At 43.4% G+C, this 12224-nt stretch overlaps 1 protein-coding gene across 1 annotated transcript in view; it reads left to right on the top strand.

Annotated features, from left to right (window-relative positions):
• Nucleotides 1-12224, top strand: part of HECA (hdc homolog, cell cycle regulator) — a 46108-nt gene that overhangs the window by 26444 nt on the left and 7440 nt on the right. The window contains exon 2 of the mRNA XM_023513505.1: nt 5538-6615. Coding sequence (XP_023369273.1) covers nt 5538-6615 — 1078 coding nt within the window. The remainder of the gene's footprint in view (nt 1-5537; nt 6616-12224) is intronic.

Here is a 12224-nt window from a genome sequence, read left to right as displayed (position 1 = left end):
AGCCGTCATTGTTGTTTGGCGGGTCCGGGCTGGGGATTCAAACCCGCCACCTTAGGTGTACGTGGCTGGTGCCTTAGCCTGTTGAGCTATAGGCGCCGAGCCCCAAGAGGTGTTTATGCCATACGCTCTTACTGAATATGGGGTTCCCTCTCCCCTTGCTCCCATTAAAGATTTAGGTGTGTCAGATCAATCAATCTATATTCTACCTTTGTGGCACTGCTGTTCTTAAGAACTAGGGATTTTGTAAATGTATAGCTCTCAGGAAGTGATTAATGTCTCAGTACCACAATAGTTTGTTACAGATCTGATTTTTAATGCTTCCAGAGCTATTCTTTAGGATTAAAAGTGCTTTTCCTGTATGTTTTGGGAAATTGCAAAATTTAGGAGATTGAAAAAGGGGGGCATTATTATTTTATTTTATAGACAGTCTCACTATGTAGCCCTTGGTAGAGTGCCATGGTGTCACAGCTCATAGAACCTCATAGAACTCTTGGGCTTAAGAAATTCTCTTGTCTCAGCCTCTCGAATAGCTTGGACTACAGGCACCCACCACAGTGCCCGGTTATTTATTTACTTAATTTTTAAACATCTATTGTTTGCCATGTCCAAAATATTAGGAAAAGTGGATAAAATATTGGAGCAGTTTGCATTGATTTGGTGAATGATGTACACAGGCATAAAGTTACGTACAGTAGGAGTAGCCAGTAGAGCACATGGTTATGGAACTTGGTTTATAAAATATTTACGCATTCTTTGAGCTGAGTAAGGTAAGCATTTTTATCCTCACTTTATAGATGAGGAAACTGCTCAGTATTAAACAACTAACTAGTAGCAGAACTTAAATCTGGTTCTCCTATTATTCCCTGCCATCTTTCTAGCAGAGACAGTGGAAGGGGAGGCTAGGGAGGGAGATAAGTTTGAACCAGACCTTGAAAAGAAATCTCTATGAATTTAGAGGCCAGCACATTGAGGCAAAAGGATTGTCGTCACCCTCTGACTGTTCCCAAGGCTCACCCTGTGGCCCCATTTCACCTGCTTCTCTGGGAGCCTCACCTTGGAGGATGGAGCCTGCAATAGGGTGAGGTGTCTGTTGCACATACTACTGGATAATTAACAAGCTCTTGGCTTTGTACTTGTTTTTGAGGCCCAGCCACAAGGCCACATCAAAGTGGCTGACGTGGCAACAAACAGGGCTGGCAAGTTGGAGTGAACCTCTTCATACAAGGAAGCCTGGAGGGTAGGAGGCGGGTGAGCAAGGCTGAGCTGAGGACAGGTGCAGAGCTGTGCTAGCTCCTGTGTTCAGTGCATGGTCTTATGTAGAATTCTTAGCCCGAGTTACCAATCTTTCTAGCTGGAGATCTGGTATGTAGGAAGCACTGAGTATTTGTTAAATGATAAATTTGCTGCTTTTTAAAAAGATAGAAATAAGATTTTCCCCATTCTTAGTCTACTTTCTTTTTTAGAGACAGAGTCTCACTTTCTCACCCTTGGTAGAGTACCGTGGCGTCACAGCTCACTGCAACCTCCAGCTCTTGGGCTTAGGTGATTCTCTTGCCTCAGCCTCCCGAGTAGCTGGGACTACAGTTTCCTGCCACAATGTCTGGCTATTTTTTTGTTGGAGTTTGGCTGGGGCTGGGTTTGAACCTGCTGCCCTCTGTATATGGGGCCGGTGCCCTACTCACTGAGCCACAGGCGCCTCCCCTTAGTCTACTTTCTTTAATGTGAAAACACTTTTAAAGGAAATACCAAGTCAGTCTCAGCATTTACGTTTTGAATATTATGAATGCAAAGATAGAGTTAGCCTATCCTTTAATTTGATTTTATTGGTCCTGGGTTAATATATTTTAGTTACTGCCATTACATTTCAGAGACTTCCCTCCCTGGCTTGTTCCTCGGAAGGATTGAAGATAAAAACAACTGAACTTAATAGACTAATTAACATTTCAAAGCACATCAAAGGTCATAACCCAGATGACTGACTGTGGTTAATTTACTCAGAGTTTCAAACCCCTCTTCTTTTCCACTTTTGTTCAGTGGGTCTTTCTGTCTGGCTAGGATTACAGCTCTCTTTTCTTTCTTCTCATGTGTGGGCTTGATGTGCCAGTGTCTTCAAGACAACTTTCTTCAGCATCAGATTTGTTGTGAGGCCTAGGTCTAGTGGTGCCAGAAACACAGAGATTGTAAGAGGAGTCATCACCCCAGTAGGGTCCCCACAGTGAGGGACTTGAGTAAGATTCAGAGCAGACCATGCTGGGGGGTGTCCTGGTGAAAGTGGTGTCTGGAGGTGGGCATTGAAGCAGAAGGAGGAAGGGGAGGAGTTTTACTAGGTGTCGTCTCTATTTGAAGCACTGTATGTATATTGGTTTTTTTTTTTTTACCCTTTTAACTATCATATAGAATACATTCTGTTATTATCTGCATTTTATGCAAAGGAAATTGACATGAAGAGAAGTTAAATAGCTTGTTCAGCTCAATCAGTATCAGTCTGGGATTCCAATTTAGGCAGTCTGGTTGTAGAGTCTGTACTGTGAATTGCTATCCCAGCCGGAATGGGATTTGGACACATGAGGATGAAGGGGTAGCCACAGAGATCAAACATACAAAGGTTGACAAACTGGCTTAGGGCCATTTTGCAGAGGCCCTGGAATCCCGCACTGGCTGTCGGCACTAATATTTATACAGGCTTTATGGGTCTCACCACCTCTGCCTTTTGAGTCTGTGTAATGTTGTATTTGTAATTCAGCGGGCAGTGTTAAGCTTGCGAAAGTTTTGAGCAGGGACTGCTATGGTTCATTCCCAGTGCTGACTGAGTCTTTGGAGTTCATTTCCCCTCTTGTGAATGTGCTTATGTCTCAGCTTCGGCCATCTTCTTTCCTCTGCCTATCCTCTTTCCTTCCCGCTACACTTACACTCTGGAATGGGTTTCCTGGGCGAGCCACCCCTGTTTCTGCCTTTCCACCTCACCCTCCACTCCTCACTGTCCTCCTCTGACCTGCCCTCTGTCATCCTGCTGGAGCTGGAGCTTTCTCCCTGAGGTGGCAGTGCCAGGTTCCCTCTCCTGGAAGGGCTTTTCAGGGCTTATCTAGTGGTTGTCCGCCTGTGGTGATTTTGCCCAAGGGGATCTCTGGTGATGCTTAGAGACATTTTGTGGAGGCTGTTTGTGGCATTATGGGGGCAGGTGGGAGTGGGATGCTGCTGCACATTCTGCAGTGCCTGGAGGGCTCACGCCACAAGGGATCGTCCAGCCCAGCAGTGCAGAATGCCAGGGGTGCAGAGATTGAGAAACACTGATCTTACCTGCTACCCTGCGACTTTGACATTCTTAAAACTCCATTCTTAAAACTTTCCCTTGACTGCCTAGACAGTCTTCTCAGTTTGTTTACCGGTCTCTGTAAAGGACTCTTCTCCTCCAGCCTTGATTCAAGCCCGGCTTTCCTTGCTTTGCTTGTTCTTCTGCCCACTCCTCACATTCCTCTTGGGCATCTTGTTAGTCCTGTGGATTTGACCACAGTCTCTGGGCAGGTGACTCCACGTCTGTATTCATATGATCTAATATACTTAATGCCCATTTATAGCTGAGGAAATTGGGGATTAACCAGTTGAACTAACCAGTCTCCGTTTACACAGCAACTTGCTGTGTGGAACCGTGACTTACACATGCCTTTTTTTAATAAAAAGAATAGACTTTCATTTTCTAGAGCAGTCTTAAGTTCATAGAAAACATAGAAAGTATAGAGAGATCCCATCTACCTTCTGCCTCTCTCTGGCTCCCCCTATTATCAACACTGAATGGTACTTAAGTCATATGTTTTAATCCATGAACCTACATTGGCACATCTCCATAGCTCAATTTCATAGTTTACATTATGGTTCACTCTTGGCATTGTACATCTTATGGATTTTGACAAATGTATCATGTATCCATCACTACAGGAAGGTTTTACTGCCCCCCCCAATCTTCTGTGTTGCACCCGTTCATCCGTCTTCACCGCCCCCCAACCTCTGGGAGTCACTTATTCTTTTATTGTCGATATCACATCTTTTTGACATTTAAAAAAATAAGTTCTAAACTCAAGTGTTCAGTTATCACTGAGAAGTTATGAGATATCAGTGGAGACCTAGTCTCCATAAATCACATTTACTCCTTAAATGGATTTTACTTTCTGTCATCGTGTTTTCCTTTTTCTCTGAGAACCTGCCTGGCTATTTGGACTCTGGGTAGGGGGACATGTTTTTAAAGATAGAGTACAAATATCTTCTTCCCTTTCTGTCCTAATAGCTTTGGGAGAGTTCTGGTTTGGTTTTGTTTATTCACAAACTGGTAGTATTTCTGTGTAGACCAACAGTTAGTTTGAGCAGATATCCCTGGCATTGGGTATCAATCACTCCATCCTAGAAGAGAACTGGAGGTGAGGCTGGGCGGTTTTCTAGCTTCTTTCTGGTATTTAGGCAACTAAAACCTGTGATAAAGGCCATCAAAGGCCCTTTTGGAGATAACCACCAGAACTGTTTGGTTAAGTCACTTCATGTTATTATTTCATAGTTCAATGGTGTGATTGATTCCCTTTAAAAGGAACTCTGAAACTTCCTGTCATGACACCCCAACCTAGAGCAGCCTCATACTGTACTGTTGCAAGTAGAGGTTGACTATCCCTAATCCAAAATGCAAAATCGAAAGGGCTCCAATGAGCATTTACTTTGAGCGTTGTGTTGGTGCTCAGAAAATTCCAGATTTTGTAGCATTTCAGATTAGGGATAATCCACCTACACTGACACACAGCTAATTGTACTGTGAGCGATTTGGATTTTTAATGCTCTCTAGTATGTTTTTCAGCAGATAATACATAACAGAAATAAATTCCCTTGGCACACATCATACCAGAAGAAAATGTTAAATGTTTTCTAATCCTGTCTGATGTTTGCATTCAAGTGCTAGAAATCTTGATGCTGAGAAAATCATTACTTTGGCCCCAAGGGGCTACCGTGTTTCCCCGAAAATAAGACACTGTCTTATATTTTTTTTTTTCTCAAGAAGACACACTAGAGCTTATTTTCAGGGGATTTTTATTTTTTATTAAGTGTAATGCAACAACCTACATTTATTCAAAGACAGTTAAGTCATCTTCTTCTGGAACCTGACTGGGAGAACTGACCTTGTTGGTGGGGCTGGTGCTAGTGATGCCTGAACTCCTTTCCCCTAGCTGTGCACAATAGGATGCCTGCGACCACGGTTACCACACGCACACTCGTGCAAGTGCCAATTGCTCGGAGAAAGGAGCTGTGGCAGATAAAAGGTATTCCAGTCTTCCTACTGCTCCTCACTGAAATGCATGGCCTGGTTATGCAGATACATTGCATAGCCACGGCCATCACTAGATCTTACTATGGAGTAGGGCTTATATTTAACAAATGCATAGAAATCATGCTAGGGCTTATTTTGGGGGTAGGTCTTATTTTCAGGGAAACATGGTAGTGCGGATGATAGCTCTAGCTCTGCTCTTCGCTGGGGTGTGGGCAGGGATCCCTGTGTCCTCTGACCTGAATCTCTTATCTCTCTCTTTGTTCCTGCTCCAGAAGCCCCCTGTGCCACGCCCCTGATCTGCAGCTTCGGGAGGCCGGTGGACCTGGAGAAGGACGACTACCAGAAGGTGGTGTGCAACAACGAGCACTGCCCCTGCAGCCCCTGGATGCACCTGCAGTGCTTCTATGAGTGGGAGAGCAGCATCCTGGTCCAGTTCAACTGCATTGGCCGCGCACGCAGCTGGAACGAGAAGCAGTGCCGCCAGAACATGTGGACAAAGAAGGGCTATGACCTGGCTTTCCGCTTCTGCTCCTGCCGCTGCGGGCAGGGCCACTTAAAGAAGGACACGGACTGGTACCAGGTGAAGCGGATGCAGGACGAGAAGAAGAAGAAGTCTGGCTCAGAGAAGAACACAGGGAGGCCCCCGGGCGAGGCTGCAGAGGAGGCCAAAAAGTGCAGGCCCCCGAGTAAGCCCCAGAAAGGCCCGAGCCACGACCTGCCCCGGCGCCATTCCATGGACCGGCAGAACTCCCAGGAGAAGGCGGGCGGTGCCACGGCCTACGGCGCCCGCTCTCCTTGCGGCTCCCCAGGCCAGTCCCCACCCACCGGCTACTCCATCCTTTCCCCCGCCCACTTCAGTGGCCCCCGTTCCTCAAGGTATCTTGGGGAGTTCTTAAAGAACGCCATCCATCTGGAGCCTCACAAGAAGGCCCTGGCAGGGAGCCATGTGTTCAGAAATGCCCACTTTGATTACAGCCCAGCTGGGCTGTCAGTTCACAGGGGGGGACACTTTGACGCCCCTGTGCAGTTCCTGCGGCGGCTGGACCTCTCTGAGCTCCTCGCTCACATCCCCAGGCATAAGTTGAACACTTTCCACGTGCGAATGGAAGACGACGCCCAAGTGGGCCAGGGGGAGGATCTGCGGAAGTTCATTCTCGCCGCCCTCAGTGCCAGCCACAGGAACGTGGTGAACTGCGCTCTGTGCCACCGGGCGCTCCCGGTGTTCGAACAGTTCCCGCTGGTGGATGGAACTCTGTTCTTAAGCCCCTCGAGACACGATGAGATCGAGTATGATGTTCCTTGTCACCTTCAAGGTATAGGTGTTAATTCACCTTGCCTGCTTTCTGTTTGTTAAAAACCAAGCAGCAAACAAGATGTAATTGCTATTTGGCTTAATTTTTACTGATTTTGTTCTAGTCAGGTGCCAGGTAACATTTGACTATTTTAGCTTTGTCTAGTGAGGTGGTGGTGATTTCTTTACTGTGATGTCACTTTACCAAGTTCAGTTCTCCTGGTGGGTAATTTTATGTTTTTGTTCTGCTGTAAGTTGAAGACAATTGCTGGTGTGTATTTTTTTGTAACTGGGAGAAAATTTAAGGAAGGAACTGGATAGTTGTCACTTGTAAAATAGTTGCCTTTGAAACCTGTTTTAATGTGCTCAGCAAGCTATGTATTCCCTTTGATCATTGTAAACAGGACAGTAAGGATAAGTAGGGGGCAGAAATGGGTGAGATGTTTTTAGATTAGTTGAATTAATTTTGAAATTTGAAAATGAAGGATGAGACTGCTGTCTTGATAGTGAAAAGAAAATAGAGGATTACCCAAAGCTGGTACATTAGCCTGGTGGCGGTGGTGGAGGGAGGGGATGGTGGGAAAGCTTCTTGTTATTACGAATGACATACAAGGACTTGGGTACATTTACATTTCAGCCATAAGTTGAAGAGGATTGATTAGTATAAATGAGAAATCTGACAATTCATGTAAAACTACTGAACTTCTGTAAAGATGAGCTGTATAATGTGAGGTTGGATAATCAAGTTCGCAAACTTACTCTGGAAAAAATGCTATGGACTTCATTGCTGAATATCGCTCTGGTCACCTGCAAAGTCCTCCCCTGGGGAAGCTGTGCACTGACAGCTGTGCCTGATCCACCCTTTCACTAACTTAATTGTCAGACCCTGTAGAATGACAGCTCTGAGGGCCATTCCAGAAAAATTGTTCTAAAATTACTTTGAAGTGTGGACTAGGTGCTGGCTCAATACATAGCTTCCCAAGGGTGGGTACTTCAGAAGTGGTCATGGTGATATTTAGCAACGGGGCATGTAGCAGTTTTACTAGGAGGAGTTCATGAACTTAATTGTCCTACCTCATATGTCATGCTTAGGCTTTAAATGTGTGCTAAAGAAGCCAGTAGTAAAAGTGATATATCCTCACCTGCCTTCTTCCCACCAGCCCCTGCTGTCACAGTTTCCCAGGGATACGTTCAAATCTTAACTAAATGTCAGGTTTTAACATTTTAAGTAGTGCTATCTTCATTCTCCAATTTTATATATTATCCATTGTCTTTTACTTTTAAGATGGATGACTAGGTGTCTGTCCCCTCTCTCCTTTCTCACAATTCATATGTTTACTATTGTGAGTATGTAAATATTTAATGTTGAGCCAAGAAGTTATTCTTCAGTTATTAGGGTTATTTCTTATTATAGAGTAAAGTATACTCTAGGACACCTTTTGTTTTTATTAGACTTAATAATTAATTCATGTTATTTGCATACTTTTTTTTTTTTTTTAACTTTGGCTAGTTCTCACTTATCCAGCAGCTTCACAAACCATCTTTCAAAAACATCTCCACTTATTTGTCAGTTTGGGGAATTTTTTTTTTTCCTTGAAAATATCCTTTGTGGTGAACTTTGATCCTCCTGCTCCTTCCTGTTCTGGTAGGAAACTCAGGACCTGTTGCTCTATCCAGGGGTCCTCAGACTTTTTAAACAGGAGGGCCAGTTCACTGTGCCTCAGACCGTTGGAGGGCCGGACTGCAGGCCCCGGGAAGAGTCGGCTGCTAAGCAGGACAGGCAGCTGCAGCAAAAACACCTGGCAGGCCAGATAAATGTCCTAGGCGGGCCGCATATGGCCCACAGGCTGTAGTTTGAGGATGCCTGCTCTATACAATGTGCTTCTAGAAATATCTTCATTTATTTTTTACTTTGTTTCCTAGATTTTATATTTTCTTGGTGTATTCCCTCAATTTGTTAAGAAACACCCTGCAGGTACTTTCTGAGAAAGGGAGCGTGGGAGTAGGTGATTGGAGATTTTGAAAGTCTGAGACTATCTCCCTTAAAGCATCATACTTGATTGCTGTGTAACTAACTATAGTGCATTCTTTACTATCTACTGTCTTAAAATGTCACTACTGAGAAGTCTAACGTTCTTATTCCTGTCCTACCTACATCTCTACCCCTCTTTGAAGGTTTTAAGGTTCTCTCTTTATATTCCTAATATTCTGAAGTTTCACCGTGATGTGATGCCATCACCTCCATTCATTGTACCTTTTCTTTATAGTCTCTTGGCCCTTTGACTTTAATGGTCTTCCATTTGGAGAAATTTACTTTTGTAAAATTCTTTGATAATTTCCTCCTCACTATTTTCACTTAAAATCAGATACTGGATCTCTTAGATTGATTCTTTTTTGGGATGGGGAGCGTAGGGGACCCCCCTCACTAATGTTAATATGTATATATTCAGTCCTGTTTATCTCTTTATTCTGCTTTACGGAAAATGTCTTTGGCCTTATATTCTAGTATTTTTACTGAGCTTAAGATTTTCTATTCTTTATTATTTTTAATTTCCAAGAGCTCTTTTTATAGCATCCTTTTGTTTCATGGATGCAATTTCTTGTGTTGGCTTTCTGAGCAATGAAAGGGAGCTGAGATTGCAGAAGTGTAGTCTCCTTCGTTTTGAGGATTTTACCCCTTTGTGTCTTTCAACCTTTGTTGTAAAACCGAGCACTCCAAAACTCAATGGTTTAAAACAGTGATGATTTCGTGACTTCTCACAGTTCTGTAGGTTGGTTAGTTAGGACAGTTAGGTTGGCCTAGGAGCCCTCAGTTGGAATACTCATCTGTGTTCCATGCAGTCTTTTGTCTTCTGGTAGGCTGGCTTGGGCTTTTTTGTTCTCAGGACGGCCATTCAACAGGATGAATGTAGAAGCCACAAGGTCTTTTCCTAGGCTTAAGCTTGGAACTGAATAATATCACTTCTATTACATTTTGTTTATCAATATAAGTTCTAAGGCTAGCCTATGTTCAGATGCTGTAGCACTCTGATTTCTTTCTTTTTTTTTAGGATGTAAAAGTATATAGACTGTCTTCTTAGAAGGAGAAAGAGAGTGAGAGAGTAAAAGAGCAGGGAGATGGCATGGCCTCCCAAAGGAAGAATGCCAGCCCATACCCTGTTTCTTGGTGGAAAGAGTGGCACAGATTTCATGGTCATTTGTAATTTACTGCACCCTACTGTTTCCCTCTCAGCTCCTCATTCTGCCTTCCCCAGTGCTTGTTGTTAAGCGTCAGAGCTAAACTATTTACCATTCCTGCATCCACTCACATGTTTTGTTTCATTCATGCAAGATAGAGTTTGTGATTTTGTTTCTTTTTCTTTATCCTGTTTAGGGGTAATTTTAGAGGGAAGGAGATGGAAATATCTTTACTTCATCTTAAATCTTGAAACCGTTTTTATGAAGGTGAAAGGGTACATGGTAAATGAGAGTAGGATTGTTGTTCTATTCTTGATGGACAAATTCTTTTGATGCACTGTGTTGATTAGTTGGATCCTTGCCTGTCTTCAGTTCATAATCTTAGTGTATAAGATACTTTTATAAAATGTAACTAACTTTACCAGGCCTAAGGTCCTAGTACCATGTGGACTTGGTAGCACCTAGATTTCATATACATTAGGTGTCTTGTAAGATCTAAAGAGGAAGGACCCACCTTGGGCTGATTAATCAAAGGAGGCAGCATGAAAGTAGATGTGAAAAGATGGGCTTGATCTTGATAAGCAGAGAATCTAGTTATATCACATGTTTGTTGATGAGGAGAAGGAACAATGTGAACAAAGAAAAGGTGGTAGGAAAAGAAAAGGATAGGTTGTGATCAGGAGATAGGGAGAGAACTGTTCAGTTGACACCAAGTATCCTAGGGTAGAAAATGAAGAGGGGAGTTAGAGACTGGATGGTGGGGATCCTTTCAAGCCATAATCAAGAGCTTTACCATATTCTTTGTGACTGAATTAAAGGGTTTTAAACACTTTTTTAAAGCAGACAGTCACATGGGGAAACATTTGAAAAGAATAGGTCCTAGAGAGTTGAAACTTTATTTCTCTAGCCCACAGTGTGAGAAGGTGAGACAGCCGGATGGGGTCAGTGGATGGAAAAGGTGGGGGATATCTTTAAGAGATTATTTTAAAGGAAATTACAGCTTTGGGTTTGGGTTCACCTGGACTGGAAGGCTGAAGAAGAGTCTTTGTGAACTCACTTTTCTTTTAGACTGGATCAATGGTGCAGTCACAGAAGTGGAGAAAGTTAGGGGACAGGAGATGAGATTTGCATTTGTTGGGTTGAAATGGATGGTGGGACTTCTGTGTGGAGATGTCTTGGAAGCATGGGTAGGTAAGCACTTTAAGTGGATGCTAAGGAGCTTATTTCGTAACAGTGGTGATTAAAATCCTGAGAGTAGGAAGAGCTCTTAAATGGAGAGAAGAGGAAAAGAAAAAGGCAGAAGATATGACAGAGCCTAAGGCCAATCTTGAGGGCACCTACTGGGGAGCAGATGAGGAAAAAGGTGAAAATTAGGTAGGCCTCAGTACTAGTGTGCCCACATAGATATAAGGGATGTGTTAGGTGTGTACTGCAAAGATATTGAGAACTTGAGCTATTGATTATGAAAGCTGCAGATCAGGGTGTTAGATCAGTATGGGAGCAGTCATCATTGCCACAAGTTGAGGCCTATTAGTGTTTTTAATTAGTGTTTTAAAAACACACGTATTAGTGTTTTTATTGCTACATTGTGTAGAAGTCCCTGTGCTTTTATTGTATAGTAAGCTAGTGTAAATCATTTCTTCAGTCACACATTCCCAACCGTGGATTCTTGAGTTGATAGCATTTGAGCTCCAGTGGAAGGCCACGTTCCTGGCCACAGGCTTACGCAGCCTGCAGTTGATTATGTGCTTGCTGCACAGTGCTGGCTGTCCTCAGGGGTGCCCCTTGTGGGTTGTCACTCCCATGCCCTGCCCTGTCCTCCTTACTGCCTGCACCCTCTCTGCTTCTGGCTTCTGTTCTCATTCTTCCACTGAAAAAAATGTTATGTTGGTTTTAATCACTTATTAAGATTGATCTAATTAGGAAGATCTTTTACTGGGTTCTTTACCACTTTGAACCACATGTGATTGTTTTCTTGACAATCTGCTTTTGGGGGCAGCGCGTGTGGCTCAAGGAGTAGGGTTCAAGCCTGGCCTTGGCCAAAAACTGCAAAAAAAAAAAAAAAAAAAGAGTCTGCTTTTTGTTTAAACTCATAATACTAGGGTTTAGAAATTTAGAATTCTGTATACTTAGGTCAATAGGAACTGAGACAAGCCTGGAGACTCAGTCTAGGCCAGGTGTTCTGTGAGTTTACCTGTACATTATGAGACAGACGTGGGTTTCAGTCTGAACTTTGGACTTTACTACTTACTATCTTGTGAACTTGGGTGAGCTGCCCACATTCTCTAGCTTCAGTTCCTTCTAGCTGAAGTAAAAGTAATAGGAATTTACTTTACAGGGTTGCTGTGAGGCCTAAATGAAATGATTCACATAGAGCTTGTAGCAATGCCAGACCTTTGGTAAGCACTCAGTAGAAGTGACTTATCTTGGCTCGGCGCCTATAGCTCAACCGGC

Source organism: Otolemur garnettii, unplaced genomic scaffold, assembly GCF_000181295.1.
Source record: "Otolemur garnettii isolate 467f Iridium unplaced genomic scaffold, OtoGar3 scaffold00042, whole genome shotgun sequence".
Classification (NCBI taxonomy): domain Eukaryota; kingdom Metazoa; phylum Chordata; class Mammalia; order Primates; family Galagidae; genus Otolemur; species Otolemur garnettii.
Note: the sequence above shows the minus strand (reverse complement) of the source record. Positions and strands in the feature narration are given on the sequence as shown.